Source organism: Sturnira hondurensis, unplaced genomic scaffold (genome assembly GCF_014824575.4).
Source record: "Sturnira hondurensis isolate 20B ecotype Veracruz unplaced genomic scaffold, ASM1482457v3 Scaffold0002638, whole genome shotgun sequence".
Taxonomy (NCBI): domain Eukaryota; kingdom Metazoa; phylum Chordata; class Mammalia; order Chiroptera; family Phyllostomidae; genus Sturnira; species Sturnira hondurensis.
In genome coordinates this window covers 6,383,408-6,408,984 of record NW_028075269.1, presented here as the reverse complement: position 1 = coordinate 6,408,984, position 25,577 = coordinate 6,383,408, and the positions used below count along the sequence as shown (strand labels likewise).

Sequence of the window (25,577 nt, the reverse complement as noted above, 5' to 3'; positions counted from 1 at the left end):
ACATGCACACACACGGACACACAACTGACCCTTGAACAAAATGGAGGTTAGGGGCACTGTCTCCCACCCCCCCATGCCATTCAAATTTGCATATAACTTTTTTCTTTTTTTAATTCCCATTTATTGGGGTAACATTATTAATAAGATTATATAGGTTTCAAGTGTACAATTCTGTGATACATCACCTGTATATACTATTGTGTGCCCACCAAAATCAAATCTTATGTCACTTTATTTTTGACCCCCTTTGCCCTGTATTTTCCCTTCCCTTTGGTAACCACCATACTGTTGTCTGTGTCTGAGTTTTTGTTTGTTTGTTTTTGTGTGTTCATTTGTTGCTTTCTGTTTTACATCCCACAAATGAGTGAAAGCATATGGTTCTTGACTTTTTCTGTCTGGTGTACTTGGCATATATGACTTTTGAATCTCCCAAAACTTTACTAATAATCTACTGTTGTCTGGAAGCCTTAGCAATAACATAAACTGTCAATTAACATATATTTTGCATGTATCATATACTATATTCTTACAGTAAAGTAAGATGAAGAAAAAATGTTAAGAAAACCATCATAAGGAAGAGAAAATCCCTTTACTGTATTGAAAAACCTGTGTATAAGTGGGCCCGCACAGTACAAACCCACGTTGTTCAACAGTCAACTGTGTATATATTTCCAGTAGCATTTACTAGGTGAATGGAACAAAATTAACACCTTTTCAAAATGAATACTATATGCCAGTCATTTTGCATATATGTAGAACTAATATTAACACTTTATTTTCCTTTTTAATTTTAGAGAAGTATTTAGGCATTCGTATGAACAAAGGAGTCAAGATCATCAACAATGTCTGTCACTGAGGAGGACCTGTGTCACCACATGAAAGTAGTTGTCCGTGTGCGTCCCGAAAACACAAAGGAAAAGGCAGCTGGGTTCCACAGAGTCGCCCATGTTGTGGATAAGCATATTCTAGTTTTCGATCCCAAACAACAAGAAATCAGTTTTTTCCATGGAAAGAAAACTGCAAATCGGGATATTACAAAGAGACCAAATAAGGATCTTAAATTTGTATTTGATGCTGTTTTTGATGAAACTTCAACACAATTAGAAGTTTTTGAACACACTACTAAGCCAATTCTTCGGAGTTTTTTAAATGGATACAATTGCACGGGTAATTATTTCATTTGGGGTTTAGTGTTTTGGTCTGATTTTAATTTTATATTAGGACATGTACTTGGCCCTTTCTTCTAAATATAATCAATTTTAAGGTGCATGTTTGCTAAAAATTCTTAAGTTCTGTAGACTTTCACTGTAAATGTAAACTTTATTTGAAATTTAGTCATCATATATAACATGTCATTTGTGGAACTTTGTCTTTCGTGGTCGTGTTGCGGTCCCTGTAGACAGTCCTTTCAATTTTTTTTTCTTAAATCACGTGCTTCTGGCAATTGATGCCGGATTTCCCACAAGTCGTGTTTATAAGTAGTTCCACTCTTTACCAGTACAACCATCTACCCCTGTGGAATAATCATACATTTCTGAACCCTTAGCATTTTCTTTATAACACCATTTTTTACATCTTTTTTTTAATTGAAGCACTTAATAATTTATTTGTATCATATTTTTCCCATTACTTTTTATCCCCCTTACACCCTCTTCCTCCTTCACTCACCCCCACCCGCCCCCTGCTGTCACCACACTGTTGTCCCTGTTCACAAGTCTTTCTTCTTTTTGGTTGGATCCTTCCACCCCTCAGCCTCACCCCGAGAGCTGTCAGCCTGCTCTCTCTCTCTGAGTGTGTCTCTGTTTTGCTTGTTAGTTCAGCGTGTTCCTTAGATTGCACATATGAATGAAATCATTTTGTAGTATCTTGAAATAAAAATGTTAAAAGCCCATGTTAATTGGGAATCAAGTGCTCTTTTAGAATATCATCAGCCCAAAAAGCATGTCGAGTGCTCTAAATAGACCTATAATAATTTGCCTTTCAGAATGGCCATGTTGATTTCCTAGAAAGAGACATATCCAAAAGGCCAGTTATTTCAGTGCTTACAAGGCATTTAACACAATTATTAATACTCATGCTACTTTTGGAATTATCACAATTAATGACACTTTTTTAAAGATACTTCAAAACTATAATTGTGTTTCCTTGTCTTTCACTGACTCATTCGGTTTTATGAAAGACCCTGCTGGTCAAACAAAAATGAAATGTGACTTATTGATTATAACTGCTATGATTCTAGTTTTTAGCATATATTCTTTTCCTCATTGATGAACCTCCCTAATGTCTCTAGAGATTTTTCAAATTGTTTTGAAAAGTTGAAATGAAAAAATTCTATCAAAACACTGAATCTTCGGTTTCTTCTATACTTTATATTCTTATCCAGTTGTCTAATCCGTCTTACACTGTGAGCTTACATGAAATAGAACGAAGTGAAACATACGCCACTTTAATTCATTCTACTGAAAAGTATTTTTGAAGTTGGTTAACATTTAGCTTAGTGAGATTTAACTTATAAAAATATTCTCAGTAATAATATGAAGAAGTACTGCCTTAAATGAATATTGTAATGGGTATTTGCCATATGTGGACTTTTTTTTTTAATTTGAAAAAACATCATTTTTATGTGTTACTGGATGGAATCTTAAAGTAATTTGCCTAAAACAATTTTTTATTGGTTTTAAAATTTAAAAGAAATTTTATAAATGGTTTCTATTTAGAGTTCATTCACTTGACTAACTGGTGCCTAGTACCTGCTTTGTGATTTGCTAAATGCAAAGGATGCATGACCTCTGTCTTGGTGGAGCTCACAGTTGGAAAAACAGCGTGATATGTGCTAGAACAGAGGGCTGTGTGGCATGTACTGAGGGCTCACATGGGGGAGTATGTGTTTCTGTCTAAGACTGTCGGGGGAGGCACAGAAAAGTGACATTTGTGCTGAATATTTAGAACAGTTGGAACTTCTCTAGTTGGAACAAGCAGAGGGACTTTCCGGGACAAAGGTGGTGGAATAGAAAAGGAACAGCACATGTGGAGAACTTGAAATAGTCTAGTGTACCTAGGTCACGGCAAGAAAGAAATAGGCTGGAGCAGGAGCATCAGACTCTTTGACTGGGGGCCACATCAGCCTTGTGGTTGCCTTCAAAGGGCCGAGTATAATTTCAACTCCTTATTAGTTAAGGAGTAGTTACATTTATACAGTCCTAAAATTATTTCAGCCCTTTAAAGGCAACCATGAGGCTGATGTGGCCCCCGGTGAAAATGAGTTTGACACCCCTGAGCTAAAGAGGTAACCAGGTGTCCTGTCTTAGAATGTCTAATAGTATTCAAGGCAAGGAATTTGAGATTTCTCATTTAATACTGTGGAACTATTGAAAAGGTTAACATACTCATTTTATTTTTCATAAAAGTAATTTTACAGATTCCAGGAGGTGGACTAAGGAAGATTGAGACTAATAGGGAGACTGATAATTGATTACTTAAGATTTGCTAGGTTGCTATAAGGAGCAGGTGTGGGGTGCAGGACTGGATGGGTAGGTGATGGCTCCATTTATCAGAATAGAGAATATAGGGGAGTAGATTTGTGCTGGCATTGCCCGGTTTTAAGGCTAACACTATAAATTAATTTTGGATCTCTTGGGCTTAAAGGTACTGTTCAGCATATCCAATGGCTGTAGTAATGGTATATGTCATAACAAAGAGCTTTGATCCCTTTTCATAAAAACCTAGTACTTGCATATGGTGCCACTGGAGCTGGGAAGACCCACACGATGCTAGGATCAGCTACTGAGCCTGGAGTGATGTATCTAACCTTATTAGAACTGTACAAATCAATGGACGAGATTAAAGAAGAGAAAGTATGTAGTACTGCAGTTTCTTATCTGGAGGTAAGTTGGCCATATCATTCTTTAGATTAATCATTTGTGTTGAGAAATCTTTAAGAAGTTCCACGATCAATTCACAATTTTCTGTCATACAGGAATATACTTATAAATATATATCATTGAGGCTTTTGGTCTCAAGTACTGTAATACATCTTACTGTTTTGCCTGTTAAGTATTTAATTTTGCACAATTTTTGACATACAGAGAAGTAGCAAGGTTAGTACAAGGAACATCCAGATAGTCTTCACCCAGATTCACCATATGTTAACAGTTTATTACCTTTGCTTTCTCTCTGTGTATATGTGTGTTTGTGGTTTTTTTTCTAAACTGCTCAAGTTACTGACTTATAGCAATAGGAAATTTTCTTAAATAACCACTGAATAGTTATCAAACATCAGGAAATTAACAGTGCTACACTATTACCTAATTGATAGACGTTAATGAGTGTTTGCTAATGATTATAGTGATACCCTTCATTGAAAAAAAAAATCTAAGATCCTTAGTTGTGTTCAGCTGCCATATCTCTTCAGTCTCCTTAGTATGGATTTATTTTTCTTTATGTCATTGTCATAATACCCTTTGTTTGGGTTCGTCATAATTAGATGTGGGTTATGCACTGGCAGAAATAACGCTGAAGTGACTCGTGTTCTTTTGACCTCGTGTCAGGAGGCTTACGCAGTTAGTAATCCGCGCTAGTCCATTGCTGGCTATGTTCAATTTGGTCTGTTTCATCATGGTGTCTGCCAAGTTTCTTCATTGTCAGGTTACTGTAATACCTTTTATAATTAATGAGGACTGTGCAGGGAGAAAATATAAATATCCTCTTACTCAGACTTTAATCTGTTATCTATTATCATCCACTGTTTAATCTATTATCATCCACTGATGATTCATGCTGGAAACCATTATTATGATGGTAGATGACAGTGATTTTTAAATTCCATAATTTCTTCTACATTTATTCGTTGGCTGTCTACTTTAAGGAAGAGCTTCTCTTTTGCTGTTGTATTAGTGTAGATTCTTAACATTATTCAATAGATTATAATCCCTTTCTGTAATTATTAGTTTGTATATTGAAATTGTGCCAGATTCGGCCAGTCGAGGCTTCTCCATGCTGTCTGTGGGGTCCTTTTGACATACCCCACGTTTCTTGGAGGCCTCCTATCCTCTTAATAATAGCCAACATCCAACAAATCATAACTAAGTGGCAGGCGTTCTAACTTTGCATTCGGACGGTGTTTCGGAAACCAGTGCAGAAACATAAATCTCCGATTTTACTGCCTCTTCATTTGTGGTGTCTGAGAAAATGTTACCAGTCACAGCTCTTTTATCGATACCTTATAGTTAGGTTCCTACTGAGAGAGTCCCTTCACATTTCACAAATTCATCAAGGTTATGTACATTGCTAAAATTTTTTCTTCTGAGCCTATAGAAGTTGAAGATAAAAGAGAACTAAATTCATTTTCTATAGTAAAGTATTGAAAATGATTGTTCTGAACATACGTAAGAAAAGAGCATGGCCATATTCATTATTTCTTCCTTAGATCCCTTCATAACTGTTACAATTTTGAAGTTTTGTTATTTTTATAATGTCTTGAATTCTTTTTCTTTTCTTTTAATCTACTTTCATTTTATCATTGGCAAGGCAGCCTAATCTAATGGTTTTCCACTTGGGCTATGTACCAGAATTGTCTGTGGAGCTTTTTAAAAATAGACATGCCTGCGCCTCTCCCCGCTGCCACCGCCACCCCAACCCCAGAACATTTTAATGTAATAGGTCTGGATGGTGGCTGAGGCACCCGTGTTTCTAAAGAGCTCCCAGGTGACTGATGTGTAGACCGTCTTGAGAGTGACTGTTCTAATTGTATGTTTTGTATGATATAAGTGGGGAACGGGAAACATTAGAACAGTGACTGCTGCTTCAGAAAAATAAAAACCAAGAAAGTATCTCTTGAAAAAAAAAAGAAAGTATCTCTTGATATTTTACTGCTCTTAAAAGTTTATTACATTTAAAAGTGGTTATCGTTTATGGTAAAAAAATTTACTAGCAATGAATTAACACTATGGGCTATTTATTATAACACGGAAATATCAGTTCTAGTCATCATTTAGTTAGCAAGTACAAAACTTAATACCTTTAGTAAATTCTTAAAATAAGGTCAATAGTACTCATTCTCTGCATTACTTAAAGAAATTAACTTAAAAAAAAACCTGCCGGAGACATGAACTACAGATGTGTGTTCAATTCCATGCAGTAGAGTGAAAGTATCTGGTATTCTTGTTCTGCTGTTCCTTTCATGACCATGGACAAATTCCTTAACCTCTTAGGGCCTTTTAGTTCCTTCATTATTATGGAATTTATCATTCAGAATTATATCTTCAAATTAATGTAATTGAAGGATAAATGAAATAAATACCATCCATCCTTGAATATGAGTTTTCTTAACTAAAAGTTAAGAAAAAAGCTAACTCAAAGAACTGTAACATTTAAGAAGTTTGGACCACTTGGGCATCATAAAATAGAGTCTGTCTTCTCCAGTAAGAACTATGCCACCTCCGTATAAGTTACATTTCAGATGCACTACAATTTCCCAAGAAAGTGTGTCCTGTACATTTCCAGGAAATAGGAAAAGGCAATTCCAGCTGTCTTGTTTCTGTTTCACTGAAATCATTAAGTTAGGAATTATGGGGTAAAGCTATAATGAGTCCATCTTTAAATTTCAATTTCAATCCTGGGTAATTAAAGTCCATTTTCTCAGATGGTAGAAAGTGAGGTATGGCAACATGCACTAGAAGGAAGAGATGAACTAAATGAACTGCTATTTGTCATAAGATAAAATTCTAATATAAACTGAAATCACCAATGCATGCCTATATGTGATATCATCATTTGTTTTAACATCAATGCTAAAGCACAGTTTTTTCTTGTTCGTTTGTTTGTTTTTTAATTTTAAGGTATATAATGAACAAATTCGTGACCTCTTAGTAAATTCGGGGCCACTTGCTGTCCGAGAAGATGCCCAGAAAGGGGTGGTTGTTCAGGGGTTAACTCTACATCAGGTGTGTTTATAAACTTCCCTTGTTTAAATAGCAAGTGTGATTATTTAGCTGTTTATTTATTTTTCATTGTGCTTGAGAAAGAAGAAGAATGCAGTGCAAAGTTAAAATAATCAGAGTGTATCTTCTACCTTATTGTGTTGTTCTTGAAATAATTAAATGAGCTTGTCTTTCACAAATGCACTTGAACATTTAATATCATGTATTATTCTGCTTAATACATTTATACTTTATATCCTCAGAGGATAAGATTTTATCTTTTATTCCTCGTATAATACCAAAATATTAAGCAAATGATATGCAGTTATATTTAATGGGAATTAAATTATAGAAAGCATTTTCTTGCCCTTTGTTGTTTTACCTTCAAAAGTCTTCTTGCTTGTTGAAACTTTACTAAAAATTGAAACACTGGTGGCTAATTTGTCCATATTTTTTCAACCCTCCCTAGCCCAAGTCCTCAGAGGAGATTTTACAGTTACTGGATAACGGGAACAGGAACAGGACACAACACCCCACCGATATGAATGCTGCGTCTTCTCGTTCTCATGCTGTTTTCCAGGTACCAGGCCGCTGGGCTGTCCCTCTGAGAGCTGAATTTAAAATAAATGAAGCCAAATTTATGGGTGGTGGTTTTCTCATACACAAAAACAAAAATTTCTTCATCTGTGAACTTCTCCACTTTCAAGCTCTCCCTTTACTTTGCAACTTTGAGAAGATTCTATCAAGAATATTTAGGATCAAGAGGATGTAAATAAGAAATGTAAATTTTTACCTGTTTAAAGATACAGGATTAAAAAAATTGGAAATATTGGAAGAGGGGTGTGTGTGTGTGTGTGAGCGCTTTTCTTTTCTTTATATTAATGAAAATATTTGGTATTTCCAAAACATAATCTTATCTTCAGAGCAGACTTTCTTTTTATAGATCTAGAGTTACAGAACCAATAAATTGAGAAGATACTGATCACGGCTGTAATGGTATCAACAGTAAAAATAACAACATGAAAATTTAACCATGGTGACCATTTAAAGCAGTTGCATTCCTTAAGGAAGTACGATTCAGTTGATGCAGTGCTTTTTAGGAATACAATTCTAGACTAAAGCATAGGTTGGTTACTGTCTTTACAGTTTCTAGTTCTATTAAAACCACTGGTTATGTATCTTTACTCTGGATTATGCTGTATAGAACTTACTGTGTAGAAATTGTTATAGTTGAAGGAATTAATATTTGAGGCAATCAAGTCATTCAGAAAGTCTAGCCCACAAAGTTTTATTAATCTTTATATTCTTATGACTGACTGCTGTTTAGTTATCAGTAGTCTTGAGAAAAGTGTTTATCTATGACACAGAGTTTTCCAAAATCTCTGAGACCCAACTTTGTAAGGAAATTTAGCAAAGGGGTTCCATAATGGAGCAATAGCTAACTTTTTCCATCTCTGAAGTATGCACCAAATTTATTTTAGTTACATAAAAAGTAGCTTAATATTGTTGAATAAGTTATCCTTTATTCTGATGGGCAGATAAACATGACTAGTATTCTTTGTTATGCTGTTTTCTATATGTTTCATTTTTTAATTATAATTATGCTCAACAATTTGGAGAACTGGAGTTAATTTACTCTTCGGTTTGGCTCAACATTCAGATTTAGCTTTCCTCTGGGAGCAGTCGCTGCAGATACGCACAGCATTCTGTCTGCTTTATTTTTTCTTAGGAGCTTTATTTCCAGAGGACCTGTATCTCAGATAATTCCATGTTCTGATTCGAGGGTTACTAGAATAAAATGGTAGCTGTTTTGACCTTCTGTTCAGGCAGGGCTTATTCTCCTTCTGGTGCACATTTTATTTTCCAATTCATCTTAACGCTGGTAATTACTTCCAGTACTCTTGGATATCAGCCAAGTCAGATTATACCTTCTTTGGCTTTTTTTGGGGGGAGGGGGGTTTAAAATGAGAATAATCTTGATTTCGCGTTGTTTTTTTTTTTTTAAGCGTATATTTCCCTTTAAATTGTGTTAAATCTTCTTATTTTTCCTATTCTATAATTTCAAAAAGATTTATTTGCGACAGCAAGACAAAACAGCTAGTATCGATCAAAACGTCCGAATCGCCAAGATGTCGCTCATTGACCTGGCAGGGTCGGAGAGAGCCAGCGCCACCAGTGCTAAAGGGAGCCGGTTTATAGAAGGCACGAATATTAATCGGTCACTTCTGGCTCTTGGGAACGTCATCAATGCCTTAGCAGATACAAAGGTAGATACTATATGTGCATTTAAATAGTTTGAACTAGCCCTGGCTGGTGTAGCTCAGTGGATTGAGCACAGGCCTGTGAACCAGAGGATCACGGTTCAATTCCCAGTCAGGGCACATTCCTGGGTTGCAGGCTGGTTCCCTGCAGGCCAACTCCCAGCAGGGGATGCACAAAAGGCAACCATACATTGATGTTTCTCTCCCTCTCTCCTTCCCCTCTAAAGATACATAAATAAATAAAATCTTTTAAAAATAAATCAATAGTTTGAACTATTGAAGTATGTGTAATTCCTAGAAAGATACTATTTAATGTAATATTTTTAAAGGTCTTATTAAATTTTGAGAGCATATTAATAATTTTTATAAGCAGAGCAAAGATCTCAGAGAGCCTAGTTTATCAAAAACAGCGAGGGCTCCGTATTTTTTTAACTTAGTTTTATGATCAGAATTTGTTGAATGAAAAGTATTTAAATATCAGATTGGTAGTTACTATTTTATGGCACTTTATTATTACTTATTTTAAACTTGGTTTTTTAAATTAGCATTTTAATGATCACTACACAGCAAGCATGATAATTGAATTGTCATGAACACACAAAACACCTTTTGGAAAAACCAAATCTGTTCTGGTTAGTAGTTTATATACTGTGAAATTGAGTTAAATATTAAAGAGTGTTGATTTTTCCTACAGACGAAGAGAGACTTAAGATACAAAATGTAATTAAATTACCCGATAGGATAATGTTTACTAGTTGCCTTTGGGGCATTTAAAAACACTGTTTTACATCTACTGTATTCCAGAAGTTCTTACTAGAAGGCAGCATATTTGACAATTTCTGTATTTGTTAAGAAATGACTTTTTAAGTTAAAACACAGTCCTTTAAGTTCAGTGCAGGCTCAGATGCTTTACAAAAATTACTGTTAAACATTTTTTAATGTTGTATTTTGGTTTATTGTAGAGTATTATACAGTTATTTTAGGTCCTTTTCTAAGACAGACAAATTACTGAAATCATGGAAAGATTACAAAAGCAAGATGACTTATATTCTGAGTTAAAATTTCAAACATGTAGGCAGACGGCATGGTATAGAGACTGATTTTCTAAACTTAAACTAGAGCATTTTTTTCATACCGACTTTATAACTTCTAGTGATTGATTCCTATAAAGTCATTTATGAGGCATTGTGTAATGCGTGTCTCATATGTGTAAAATCATTTCAAGTACCAGTGATGTACACGACATGGTTTGGGCAAGGCTGATGGTGACAGGTAGCACAGCACTGCTGGGAGTCGGGAGCCTGAGGGCCCATTTCTAACTGAACTACCAGCCGTGTGACCAGAGGCGAGTAATTTCACTTTTTACTTAGCTCAATTTTCCTCTTCTATATATGAAAGCTTTACATTGCATAACATAACCTTGCTTTTATCTTAACATTATAATGCTCTGTTTTTACTTACATAGCAGTTGTACATCTTGGAAAATTTGTTAAAGTCAGAACTGAATCTTAAGTAAAAGAAAACCTAGAAAAACTAAGTTCTCCTAGAACTGTGCTTTCAGATGAAGTGTCTGTAAAATGTACTTATAATTCTTTTGTGTCCATTTTAGATGGTTAGAGAGCAGCAGTTCTTTGCCGTACAGAATTCTTAGTATTCCTCTATTTTAGGACATATATTACTTTTTTATTTTAATTTCTTTTTAAAAAATGAATGGAGACCTTTTATATATGCATTTTGTTCTTGAATAGTTTTCGATACGGAAAAGGTGCTGATATATACAGAAAAACTTTGTTAAATACACCCACACTCAGTTTCCCCTGTTAACATACCACATTAATATGATACACTTACTACAACCAATGAACCAATATCAGTATTTTATTATTATCTAAAGTTACTTCATTCAGATGGAGATACAGTCTTTAGATAGAATATTTGTTTTATGTATTCACAAAATAGTATTATAAGATTTATTATCATCATTTAGATCCCCATTGATATCATAACTCTGGGTAAAGTTTGGGCAGTGCTTGAATTCTGAAAGCAAAGTGGTAGCAGGTTTGCATTTAAATGTGGGAAAGGATGTAAGAATTCTTTTTTTTTTCCAGAGAAAAAATCAGCATATTCCTTACAGAAATAGTAAGCTCACCCGCTTGTTAAAGGATTCTCTTGGAGGCAACTGTCAAACCATCATGATAGCTGCTATTAGCCCTTCCTCTGTGAGCTACGATGACACGTACAACACTCTCAAGTATGCCAACCGTGCAAAGGACATTAAGGCTTCTGTGAGTGTGTTTACTCTGCCTTTGTTGTAGGAGTATTCAGTGCATATTATTTTTGTAATTCTAACAAAATATTTAGAGGTTTATTTCTACTGATGAATTAGGAGACAGTGTTAGAAATATCTTTATGGTTAGGATTAATTGAACATTAACTTAAATAATTAAACCATTAAGCATCCTTATTACATGTATAATCCATAGTATTATTTAGTCTTTTGAGAGCTAGGGTTCTTTAGTCCCTTTCTTTCCAAACTTTTGCACATTGTGGCTCATGATATTTTGATGGCATCCTGGAATGGTTGGTTGAGGCTTTATTGAATACATTTGTGACAGTCGAGGATGACCCTGTGCTTAAGCCTACAACCAACGCTTTCTACCCGATAGCTCTGGACTGATTGTAGCTGGTTTCTCTAAACCAAAGTTACTTCATCTGTAAAATAGATACAGTGTCTGCCTCAGTTGCTATTTACCCCATTGTTAAAGTAAATAGCCTTCTAAGAATCATTTATTTCTACATTTATGGTATTAATGTAACCAGTCTCTAACTCCAGCAATATGATTGTGTAGATCAGCCTTTTTGCAAATGATTTGGGGTAATTAAAAATATGTAAGTCAAACAATGTATATTTAAAATCACAGGATCTAAGGGTTTGAAAAGACCTAGAGTTCCCCTGGTTTGGTAACTTCTCTCTTACCCTTCTGCCACTCCCACTGAGTGAACATGAGCAGGTTACTGTTTTCCTTAGGGAACTGTTTCTGTACTATTTATATAATTTGTTGCTAAAGACTGTAGAATATGGGCAAAAGTTTTTTTTCCATGCATTTTTTATATAATCCATAGGCCAACCCATTGTCAAAGGTAGTTTTAGCTCCACAGTTCAGGAACCCCATGCTCAGAGTTGTGAGTGCTGAATTCTGAGTCCTTTAACTGAGAAGTGAGCAGGGCCTCCAAATCAGGCTTTTGGACTTTCACGTTTAATGTCTTTTGTATGTACTACTCAACAGTTGACAAGGGGCCCGTATTATTATATAAAGCATAAAATCTAATAATTTGTTAAACTCTAGTTGAACTTACAAGTAGATGGATCTTAAGATTATCTCTGAATTTCTTAGAAGTTAGAGGAAAAAGAAAATGGGCGATTCTTATTATATTGAGAATGAATGCCTTGACACTTCTTAAAAATACCTTTTCTCAGATAGTAAAGCACTATCTGTATCATTTCATCAACATTATGAAGTGCTCAACGTATCCTTTTGTCATGAGTTTTAAACATGAGCATAATTGATCGTGATTGTCTCATGATTATACTTGCCACAAATTCTGAATTCATCTACTGAATTACGAGGATATAATGCCATTTTACTCATGTGTACAGCTGTGTGATTGTGAGTTTTTTCTTTCTCTATATGCAATCATAATTTCCATCTTTTTAACAGTTGAAGAGCAATGTTCTTCACCTTGACAGTCATATAACTCAGTATGTAAAGATCTGTAATGAGCAGAAGAAGGAGGTATGTCTACTCTTTACATAATTAATGCTGATTGCCCTCTGCTCCTCATTTATGGGATTCTGCCATCTTAATTGTCTAAAAATTTGACTTGTGTTTCTATTACAATTGAAATCTGCCTTGTTCATTTATTTTCATGGCTAAAATTTTTCTGTGGACATGTTTAGTAGAGACAAATAATTTGTTTTGTGTTGTAACTAGTGTTTCTTTCTACTAGATTTTAATGTTAAAAGAAAAACTCAAAGCCTATGAAGAACAGAAGGCCTTTACAGATGAAAATAACAAAGCAAAGTTAATGATTTCAAACCCTCCAAAAAAAGAAATTGAAAGGTAACATTGACATTAAGATAGTATTTTGAGGTTTTATTGTTTGGGAATTTTGGCAGATGTTTTGATATTATTTGTTGTGTAAGTATGTCTTCATAGAAATTCTCAGCTGAATTCTGGAAGTCATCTGTTGGTCTTTATATGGTACAACTTCGGAGATCAGTTAATTTTTGTCGTGATTATACACACAGTGAGGATAACCAGGACATGGGTGTAATATGGAGACGGTGAAGCCAATTATGTCACTTAATAAAATTAGTTTTTAGTGGTTTTCTTATTTGTCTTTTCAGGTATGTCCATTGGAGCTGTTACAACAAAATACCAGACTACTAGATGGCATATAGCCAAAAAAATATCTTGAAGGCTAGAAGTTCAAGATCAGGGTGCCAGCATGGTTGGGTGCTGGCCTTCTTTTAGGCTGTAGACTTGTTGAATCCTCAAGTGGCCAACAGAGAGGTCAGCTTTCCTGGAGCCTTTCTGTAGGAGCAGTAGTCTCCCCATGGGCTCTCTGCCCTTGTGAACTAACCACCTCCAGGAGGCCCCACGTCCTACTTACACTGATGAGGGTTAGGTTCCAACATGGATTTCAGGGCATGCACTCAGGTGGTTACATCTGGCATTATCATTATTTGTATACTTAATGTAAATTGTATCTACTTTCTCTTGGCTCTCCATAGTTCATAATAATCCACTTAATGAGTGTAAGTGCTTAATTATTTAAAAGAACATCTCTCAATGATGTAAATTGATACAGAATTTTGATAGGTTCACACTAAGCTTCTTTCCAGGTAAATTTAAAAGAAAACAAAGCTGTTCATATACATTACTCAAAAGAACTTTTTCCCTAAACAATTAAGACAATTCTCCAGATTGTCCAGATCTGTGGTCCCCAACCTTTTTGGTGCCAGTGACCGTTTCTGTGGAAGACAATTTTGTCCACAGATGTTGGGGTGGGGGAGCTTCCAGGATGATTTAAGCACATTCCACTCAAGCTTACCTCCTGCTGTGTGTTCCTAACAGGCCCGGAAGGTTCTGGTCAATGGCCCAGAGTTTGGGGGACCCTTCTCTAGATGGTTCAAATGCTGTGAGTCTTGAGTGGTTCTAAAAGACAGTAGGGAATTCCTGCATCGCACAAGTTTGGAAATTACTACTTAAGGGATATGAAAGATTTACAGCCCTTGCTGGTGTGGCTCAGTGGGTTGAGTGCCAACCCACAAACCCAAAGGTCACTGGTTTGATTCCCAGTCAGTGCATGTGCCTGTGTTGCTGGCCAGCTCCCTAGTAGGAGGCACAGGAGAGGCAACCACACGTTGATGTTTTTCTCCCTCCCTCTCCCTCCCTCCCTTCCTCTCTGTAAAAATAAATAAATAAAATCTTTTTAAAAAATAAAAGGTTTCCAAAGTACATCAGAATATTGGAGGATCTGAGAGGCCTTGTAGTAAGGAAATCTATTCAGCTTTGCTTAAAATGCAACTTATTTGACATTTCCGAGAGCCAGTTTTTTGTTGCCATTAGTATGAGAAACTAACCACAACTTGGTTATTTGCACTGTTTTGGAAGTCTAAGAGTACCTAAGACTAGTCCACAGTGACCTCATTTAGTTTCAGGTGCAACACCTTTTATAAATTGGATTTGTATGTTGAATTTACATTAAATATCTTTGATTTGAAAAACAATATTTTTTCTTCCTTGTCATAGTTTTTAGTGAATGTTAGGGCAATATTAATTTTATCTGATTGTTAAAACAGCCCTTGAATTTGGCAGATAAGAGAAAGAACTATAAAAATCATCTCTTTCAATCAAATCTTAATCTTTTTCTCCCATAATGTGGTATTTCACAAATATCATAGGAATTAGTTATTTATCAATGACAATATAGTTTTCCATATAGTATAAAGTTAACCTATATATAATTTTTTTAATTTAGATATTTTACTTTTTTTGAAACTTACTGGAATGACATTGGTTAATGAGATCACATCGGTTTCAAGTACACATAATATAATAATGTATAGGAAAGTCAACTTATATATTATTATGAGAGCTCTGTTTATGCTGGAGATTTTCTCAGGTGTTAAGTCTTTTTTTATTTTGTCTTTTAAAGATTTTATTCATTTATTTTTAGAGGGGAAGGGAAGGAGAGAGGGAGAGAAATATCAATGTATGGTTGCCTCTCATTGTGTCCGCTGCTGGGAACTGGTCTGCAACCCAGGCATGTGCCCTGACTAGGAATCGGACCTCGATCCTCTTGTTCATAGGCTGGTGCTCAATCCACTCAGCTACACCAGCCAGTGCAATTTTCTCAGGCGTTTAAATTATTTTCTGTTAATGGCCAGAACAATCCATTGTCAAAATAAAATTGTATATTGTATTAATCTTATAATGGTTTTTGTATACCCCACTAATTTTATAGTGTCTCTTAAAAAATAACAAGTAGAAATGATTCCTTATTATTCATCATCTTATCAAAGAAAGCCTTCAATTAATAGTTTGAGTAACTATTTTATTTGTTTGTCAAATGTGGGATTGGCCTTCATGCAGCCAGTCATCTCTTTGCTGATGTAAGTTTCTTGAAAATTAAAGAAGTCCCCCACTGCTCAGATTTGCAGTCAGTGCTTGCATGTGATCTCTTAGCACTAGCTGACTGCATCTGGTTACCAAGTACCACCGTAAAGGTAGTAGACGTCTGGAGCTGACAATGTCTTCCAGTTGTTGGGCCTTTCCTTCTGGTAAAATGATTCAGGAGGGCCGTGGCCTGAGCTTTGAAATAAGCATTAATTTGGGTATTTCACCCTGACTTGACCAAAAATAAAAACTTTGAGTTTTAAATCATGCAACATGTTAAATAATTTACTTGTATGTATAAAAGAAGGTAATAATAGAATCATATACCCTATAGCCTTTGTCATTTTCCCTTAAAAGTATCTCCTGAAATATATGAAATACCTCTCGTCATATCAATCACACTGTTACATGGAACTTTTAATGCCATGAATTTGCAGATGTTTTTAGAAGCTACATGTTTATGAAGTTTAAATAGATAAAGGGAAGCAATGCAGTATTTAACATCTATCAAAGGTATTTTGGAAGATGATATTAAAAAAGAAAATACAATTGTTCTTTATGCAGAATAATTATAAAACGTGACTATAACAAGAAATTTGTGTGGTTTTTAATATTCATATATCATCTAAGATAATTAACAAAGTTTTTTTGTTTTCTAGTTACATGTTTTAAATGACTAGAAAATAGTTATTTTTCAATCCCTTAAAACTTTCTGTTTTAAAAGGATGGGGTTTTTTTTCTTAAAGAGTTCTTTAGCAACCTTTAATACTAATTCCCTTTCATCCTACACACTAAATACCAGTAATTGAGTAAGTCTGCCCAAAATTACAAAATTGACAAATATTTAACTGTGTCCTTGAATAAAATATTAAAGAAAAACTAAGAAATTATCTTTGGCTTTAACCCAGAGATAACTTATCAATTCATTTACTGGCATTAGCATTGTTGTAATATAATACAATGAAATTGCAATGTCCATACATACTTTCTGTGAAATATTTATCAGTTTGACAAAATTGCAGTGAAGTCGATGTATTGTGGTTTATACTCATTCCCAATGGAGTTTCATTAAGAACTACTGACGTAAACTGGCAGTGTTGTTACCACAAATCCCTACAAATATATCTAAAATTTGGCCAAAGAACATTTATTTTTAAGGGCATGTACTTTGTTACAGTTTTATTTTAAACTCTTCACAGTTAATTTTTCTTTGAGAATTTTGCCTGTGTGTGACTATACTGTTTATACTGTTGCTATAGCTCAGAACTGTCACTTAAAAGTATAAATGTGTTTAATGAAATGACAATATTGTTGTGACGAGTGCTCTGTTGTTGACCTAGCAGATGTGGGATTACAGGGTCATTCTAGGGCTTTGGGGGGAGTTTTTCAGCTCGCGGTCTTTATGCATTTGGAGGCGGTAGGTGTCGGACTCCCCGGCTTCAATTCTCTAGATCTGCGCTGCCCCTTTGAGGAAACACGCCAGAGTGGCTTTTCTTGGTCTACCACGTTGTAAACTCGAATATTTGGGGTCACAGCCAGTGTCACTGACTCTTAGCCAGGCTTAGGGGGTCCCCAGCCTTATGTTGTGTTTTCATTCTAACAAATTCTGAAGCAGAAAACTGGCTTTCTCACCTTCCCTAGGGGGGCGTGGAGGCTTCATACGGTTATGCCATGCACTGCTCGTTTCTTCACAGTGAGCAGACACGGGAACAGCACACAGAGCTGGGTTGCTTGGGGCCTGTGAACGGGGGTAGTGTGTACAGGTCCAGATTGTCACTTACTTCCTACAAGTATTCTATTTTTGCTAAGCAAAATACAGTGTACGACTAATAACAGATCTTATAATACATATATCCTTAATGTGATTTTTCTTTAAGGAGAACCAGTGTAGTAAAACAGTTAATAACTTTCCAAACATTTTTGTAATTTAATAGGAAACAGTCACTTTAACTAATTTGCCGTTTATCACTGAGTCTCATTCGTGGGTGGTATCTCTTTTGTTTATGCATTTCATTAAATAAACTCTATCACAAAATTAATGAGATTATTTAATGTCTTTTATGTTTTATAGATTTCAAGAAATTCTGAACTGCTTGTTCCAGAATCGAGAAGAAATTAGGCAAGAATATCTGAAGTTGGAAATGTTACTTAAAGAAAATGAACTTAAGTCATTCTATCAACAGCAGTGCCATAAACAAATAGAAATGATGTGTTCTGAAGACAAAGTAGAAAAGGTATTCAACAGCTTTATTTTTATTTTTTTTCCATCGTCATTTAGCGCCCCCCCCCCCATACCCTTTTAAAAACATGGGAACTTCCAGTTCTAGAAATTTGATAGCATTACTTAATCACCCATTCTCTGCACCCACCTGGAAGTTCTAGAGGAAATGTAGGAAACATTGTTTTAAAGGTATAGTTAATGGGACGAGAAAGAGCATCAGTGGCAACGTGCTTCTGTGAGAGTTGCTGGAAGGCCTGACATGAATGAAGTTAACACTGAAGGGGAGCTGAGTGCTGCAGCTGGGGCAACGGAGCCGTCCACTCAGGTCCACTCAGATAGGGCAGTAGCTTACAACTAGACCAATGGCAGACTGTTTTTAGGGAAGAGTCTTTTATCGCTGACAGTGTTATTAGACTTGCCATTGTATGGCGCGAAAAAAAACTGAGCACCTTTTAGTCAGTGTTAATATTTACTGTAGTTGTGCCCTGCCCACCGTCACCACACACAGAAGCCACTTTTACTGTCGGGTCCTTGGTGTACATTGCTACTTAGAAAACAGACCCAAGAGAGCCAGTGTGTTGGGAATGACAGGCCCCACTTAAAGCTGGGAACCTCAGGCCTGCGTGCTTTGTGCTGGGAGTACACCAGGAAAAAACATCTCACCAGCTAGCACTGGAAGGCAAGGAACCATGCCTGGGAGAAGGAAGAAAGCCTCCCGGAAGACTTTCACTATAGTTACATGGTGCTTTCACAGGATTTGAGATTTGGATTTTTACAATTCATGTGTTCTGTTTAGCAAATTTCTAAGGAAAAATTAACGGAGAAAATGGTATCATACCAGTGAAAATCCATGTGGAACTGGGCAGAAGCAACACAAAATGAGCCCAGTGAAACAGACTCACAGCTCATACCACCGATGAGAATTTACTGTCCAAAATCCCAAACATGCAGAACAGTGTTCCTTAAGCAAATCAGTAGATTTAGCAAATGTGACGGAATGCCCAGAATGTCAGATAATAGTGCAATCTGATAAAAACTGTAATGAGTAGTTTTTAACTAAAAGTTAACTAATAGTTTAAAACTATAAATGAATAGTCATCAAAAGGAAGTAACAATAAATGAGTCAAAATAAAAAGAACATCAGTGTCTGAGGGGAGAAAATGAAATGTCCGGGAACTAAAGATTTATTCACTGAAATTTAAAAATTTGCTTTATACATAAAATACTAGGGAATGTTTTAAGTACTCTGTATATATTAACTCATTTAATTCTGAAAAAACATGAAATATGTAAGATTATTATCCTCATAATCAACGTGAGGAAATGGCACGTAGAATTCATTTTGCCCAAGGTCACAGGGCTCCTGGGTATCAGAGCTTTGAGCCGAACTTAAGAAAGCTGATGCCAGAGCCTGCGCTCTGGTCCCTGTGCTTTTACATATTCAGTGTAGCTGGAGAGGGGCTTAAGGCACAGTGAGGTCTCAGGAAAGCCTAAGACGAAAAGATACCTAATGTGAACACATGTTACATGAAGGATAGACCGAAAAATTATGAAGTTGTCTAATAGATATTCTGGAGATGTATTAGTGCAAAAGTGGAAACTATAATGTGAAAAGTTTAAGGTTTAGAATAGGACTAGTGAGATGTAAACTCAAGAAGCCTGAGTTTTCAGCATGATAAAAATAAAATTGTATACCTGGACATGTGCAAAGCCAAATCACCCCAGATCAGAAAAATAAACACTTTGGAAATATTGGGTAATTGCTTTCCTCAGTTTTGGTGTTCAGTGATGATAAGGTTAATTTTATTTTTTATGTGTTTAAGTAATTTAATTACATCAGTAATGCATGAGACACATTTTATGCGACTTATTAAAAAGCTTTCACTTATAACTTCCAAGTCCTCTTTGACCACCACCCCAAATGCATTTTTCTCTTTTTTCACCTTCCCAGAAGTAACAATTATATATAAAATTATTTACATTTTTAATGTATGAAATAGTTTTATACTATGTGTTTATCTCAGTTATTTGCACTTATAGATTGATATGTAGGAGGGATAATTCTTTTTAGTTTTATATAGATATCCATTAAATAAATGTCAGCTAGTGAAGATGTAACTATCTAACTTGTTTCTTGCAGGGTGTGGAGGGCAGATTCAGTCATGGGAAACTGATACTGACTTAGTACCTTAACTTTTAATAACAGGCTTTATTGAGCACTTGTTATAAGCAAGACACTATAGTAGGCACAATGTATAGGTAAATAAAAGTATGAGCTATTGTATGCCCTTAAATTATTTATGTTAGGTCAAGCAATAAAGTGTACAAATAAGGCACTAAATGACTGTCATTTAAGTAGTAGTAGTACATTAATAAAAAACAGCTAATATTATCGAACCCTGTGTGCCAAAGCACTCAGTGCTTTCCAGAGTCCTTTCCATGGGATGATTTGTTTAGTAATTTTTGTGAGTCTGTGAGGTAGATCCTATGTTATCACCATCTGTGAGCAACAGAGGCACCGAGAACTCAAGTGAGTTTTCTGGGTTAAATACCTAATTGATGTGGCTGAACCAGTGTTGAATGCTGGCCATGTGGCTTCAGAGTCTGTACTCTTAAATCATTCTGTTACACTGTAAGTGCTATAAATGCTATCGTTAATTCAAAGAAGGAAACTGTGGCTCCTAACTTTTGTGATTAAGAGAGGCTTCCTGGTGGGGAAATGAGAATTATACTGGGCCTTGCATGAAAGTAGTAATAGGAGAAAAACAAACAGAAGTAGTGTGGGTATCAGTTTAACCAGAACACAGTGCATTTGTGGGACAGTGTGTATGGAAGTATATACTGAAAACTCCCTGTCAATTCTGGATCCCTTACCCATAGCAAATATCATTGATTGATTGCCATACTCTTTCTTTCTATATCTGAAGTTGCTAGAGCTAAACACCATGGATGGGTTGGAGATGGCACGTGATTAAAACATATTTGCCACATTGGGAGTTACTGACAATCAGTTGTGGGCCAGATTGTGGAAACTTTGGTTGCCAGGAATTTTGAAAGCTATTTTTGTAGTCAAGAGCCAGCCTTTGAAGCAAAGAAATAGCACATTCTTGGAATTTAGAATCAGGGTATCACTTTTTAAACATTTGATTACTATTTAGTACAATTGATAAATTTGGGTTATTTAATCCCAGACTAATTTAAAGTTATTTTACTCTTTTACTTACACCATTGAATATTGAAGATGAATGCTTACAATGATTAAGACATAGTAGTAGAATGGGTTTGGCTTGTCTCTGTAATTTTTTTTCTGTTTTCATCTCAGTTCTTCTGCTTAGTAGCCTTTTCTTCAACCCACTTGTGATTTTATGATTTCTTACTTTTTGTTATTTCCATCTATATGTTGCTTATAGATATTCTTACAAGCCTAGGTAAGCAATGGAGATAAAACTTCTTACATTTATTGACTGCATTTAAACTATTTAAAAACATAGGGAGATACCTAGAGGCTGAGTTTGGAGTGGGGGTTGTATGTGTGATTCTTTGGGTTTTTGTTTTTTACACACAGAGGTGTTTGGTCTTACTAAACTGCTTGCTAAGGTAAGAACATTTATATCTTTCTTAGACTTTCCAAAGGAGGTCTGTTGTCAGAGGTGCTAAAAGAATCTCCTCACATTGTTTCAACCATAAGTGGTTCTAGAGTGTGGAGTCTGAGATTAGTGTTGAAGTGAAGCCCCTGGGTAATTGTATGACCACGTAAAGATAATCTGCATATCACTTTTAGTGAAATACTGAGTTCACCTTATTGGTCCTTTTGCACAGAGCAGTAGTAACACCTAAATTTTAGAGTCTTGCGTTGACACCCAAGATCTTTTGTGGTATTCTGAGAATTGTGTTAATAAGGTATGTAAAGCTCTTTGAAACTTTAATGGGAAATATTTTAGCTTAACCTCAGAGGTTGACATGTATACTTAAGAATTTATTCCGAAACACTTCTTCATTTCAGAACAGTGATTCAGTAGGAGCACCCTGGTGTGAAATACAGAGACCCCTCATAAAGGATGCATTTGGTGAACAACAGGAATAAAAACTCAAAACATGCCTTTCAGGGTTTTTGGTATTAAATATTGACTGCCATCAGACCCACAGATCATTTTCTGCCCTGATTTAAGAGTACTACAACATTTATAATTGTTAAAACAAAATAAAGACAGTTTGACTTAACTGCCTTTCTTCGGGCACGTACAATGCTTTTGTTCATTTTTTCAGATGAGGTGACACAATACTGACTGAAACTGACTTGCCCACGCTTTCAGACCTGCTGATAAGCAGAAGAAAGTCAAGAAGCCGTACATCCCACTTTCTGCTGCAGCAGTGGTTCCAAACTTTTCAGCTTTTCAGGACCCCTTTCTGCTTTAAAAAAATTATTTTAGGAACCTCAAAGACTTTTGTTTATTCGTATTCTGCCTACCAGTATTTCCATATTAGAAATTTAAACTCAGGCTTACAAAAATACATTATTTTAAAAATAATTATGTATTATTTCTAATACATGATTCTTTTTAATTAATCATCTATTGACTTAAAAATAATTGAATAACCCATTGTATGATAACATAAGCAATGCTGTAATGAAAAATAACCAATTATGTTTTTGTAAAACAAAAAGGCAGTGAGAAGAGTGATGTCCTTTCACATTTTTGTGACTCTTTAATATCCAGCTTTTCCCTAAAATGTCAATATATGTTTTATAAAAAATAATAAGGAAGAAGAATTTATCTCCTGAAGAGAGTAAGGTCTTTGACCCAGTTCAAATGTAGTTCCTGTTCTTTTTTTCTTTTTCTCATGTAGTTTCCTACTTCCAAAATCAGCTGCAGGACCATATTTTAATCCATGGGGATCTGTTGTCTCCAGTCCAGCCATCATATTTGGTGTGATTATAGAGTTCAGTGTGTCTTTGGCACGTAGCCCGGACAGGTCGAGCTGCTCTGGCCGACAGTGCCTATGATAGTGTGCAAGAAGACCCTTGGGGTAAGAAACCAGAAGGCTGGTTTTGATCCCAAGCCCCGCCTATGTAAAGCACTAAAAATATTTGTAATATCCGTTATCCATCAGGCAAGCTCAGATATTTGTGACCACTCTGATACAAGCTCTATTTTCTGTCATTTACCCCAGCCAACCTTAAGGCCTCACAGGCAAAATCAGAGCATTAGAACGCTATTTCTTCACATCTCTCCAGTTGGAGGGGAGATAAGAGCATACGTGAGAAGGAAATCATGGAACTTATCAGATCATGTATGGACTTTTCAAATGAACCATTTAAGAGAACATATTTTAACACACACACACACATGTTATAATCTTCAGTTTGGCCATTGTGTTTCTTAAAGCCAAAAACCCTCAATATGTAATTTCATAAAAATGACTTACAACTCAATTTTTTTCCTGCAAGCAGTAATATTGTGAGATTTCAAAGAGGAAATAGCGTTAAGTATGGAAGTGTAGCCTTACTTAATATACTACAATTGCACACTTATAAGAAAATAATACTTTACTAATATCACATGCATCAGATACCCTAAAAATTAAGTTGACTTAAATGCATTGTTTTTCAGGCCACTTGCAAACGAGATCATAGACTTGCAATGTTGAAAACCCGTCGCTGCTACCTACAGAAGAAAAGAGAGGAGGAACTGAAGCAATTTGATGAGAATACTAATTGGCTCCATCGTGTTGAAACCGAAATGAGACTCTTAGGTCAAAATGGTCATATTCCAGAGGTACAGACATGTTTGTACAGGCATACCTCAGAGATAATTGTAGGTTCATTTCCAGACCACCACAGTAAAGCAAATATTGCAATAAAGAAGTCCCATGGATTTTTCCCAATGCATATAGAAATTATGTTAACACTATATTATACTCTTGTGTGCAATAGCATTATATCCAAAAAATGTTTATCCCTTCATTTAAAAGTACTTTATTGCTAAAAAATGCTAGCCATCATCTTAGTCATAATCTTTTTGCTGATGGAAAGAGTATTGCCTTGAAGTTGATGAAAATGCAAAATCTGCAAAGCACAATAAAATGAACTATGCCTGTATATTCAGATTTATCTTGTAAGAGCTGAGCTCTTTGAACTCATTGTCTTCGTCCTTGAGTAAATATCTTTCGGAAGACAATTATTGCTCCATTTCTCTGAGATTTAATTGATTAATTTTACTGTTTTTAACTGAATATGCCTTCTGCCTTGCTAATTGCCAACTAAATAGATTTGCCTTTTTTGTACTTTCAGAAGAGTAAAGTTACTTGTAATCATTGTTTTTCATAAACAATTGCATTTTTATGAGGTAGCTCTTGATTTAGAATAAAGTAATTTTATTTCAAAATATACTTGAGGAATAATCATCTAAGTAATTTTAATCTGTTTTAATACTTGATATTTTGTGCAAAAAGAATTTTAAAGGTGGCCACCATTGCTGATATTATGGCTAAAGAAAGCTGGTTTGCAAGCTGTATGCATGTGTGTATATGTACTAAACTGAAGATACTTCAGCTGGAGTGGCAAAAGGTTACATTTATAAAAAGTAGTGATGGGTGATAATGGTTAATGGATGAATCAGGTTAAAACTGTTTGGAAATCTGAAACATGGTTACAAAAATCTGACTTTAGTGTCTTAAAGTTAGAGGTATATTTTGCTCCCTTAACAGTAAGTCTTGGGAATGTGCAATTCATTTGTTTTTTTAATCTTCACCCAAGGATATGCTTATTGATTTCAGAGAGGGGTGGGGGGGATTGATCTGTTGCCTTCTGTACAGCATCGAACCTACAACCTACGTGTGTGCCCTGACCAGGAATCAAACCTGCAGTGTTTTGGTGCACAGGATGATGCTCCAACCAACTGAGCCCCCCTGCCAGGGCAGAGAATATGTGGTTCCTTCTTAATATAGTGCCTCCCATATAGTACCTTAATATAGTTCCATTTGGATGAACAAAATGTCATCACTGTCTTCATAGTTACAATATCATTATTCCTTCTTTAGTCTCAAGTTCAAGAAGAAGAAAGAGAGCATGAGAGATATTTATGTTGTGAGAGTAAGATCTTTTTCAATAATGTCTAGCAGGCATGTTGTAATAGCTAGCATTGTCACATGGCTATCCCTAACTACAAGGGTATCTGGAGAGGTGAATGTTTTTTTGCTGGACACATTATTACCAAAACCAAAATTAGAGTTCTTTTAATAAAAAAGAAGGGCTAAATAAATATGGAATAAGCAGCCAGCAAACGAAGTAACTAATTTTGGCTCAACTACCTAATCCTTTAAAAGAACTTCTTACACTTTTTTAAAGGAGGAGCAACTTTACCCTGATGTTGCTCTTCTGAAATTATATACTGTGTATCAGCTAATTGTAATCGCACATTCTTCATGTTTCTAAAAAAGCACTAGACTGAAAATGAATACAGTAAAATACAGCATAAAATATTCAGTAACAAAT

The 25,577-nt window shown here is 35.4% G+C and overlaps 1 protein-coding gene across 1 annotated transcript in view; it reads left to right on the top strand.

Moving 5' to 3' along the window:
- The window catches only part of KIF18A (kinesin family member 18A), a 74,330-nt gene that overhangs the window by 8,396 nt on the left and 40,357 nt on the right, over positions 1–25,577 (top strand). Inside the window, exons 2-11 of the mRNA XM_037040422.1 lie at positions 795–1,167; positions 3,727–3,884; positions 6,837–6,941; positions 7,387–7,497; positions 8,987–9,184; positions 11,287–11,463; positions 12,898–12,972; positions 13,187–13,299; positions 17,933–18,095; positions 23,695–23,859. Coding sequence (XP_036896317.1) covers positions 843–1,167; positions 3,727–3,884; positions 6,837–6,941; positions 7,387–7,497; positions 8,987–9,184; positions 11,287–11,463; positions 12,898–12,972; positions 13,187–13,299; positions 17,933–18,095; positions 23,695–23,859 — 1,590 coding nt within the window. The 5' untranslated portion in view covers positions 795–842. The remainder of the gene's footprint in view (positions 1–794; positions 1,168–3,726; positions 3,885–6,836; positions 6,942–7,386; positions 7,498–8,986; positions 9,185–11,286; positions 11,464–12,897; positions 12,973–13,186; positions 13,300–17,932; positions 18,096–23,694; positions 23,860–25,577) is intronic.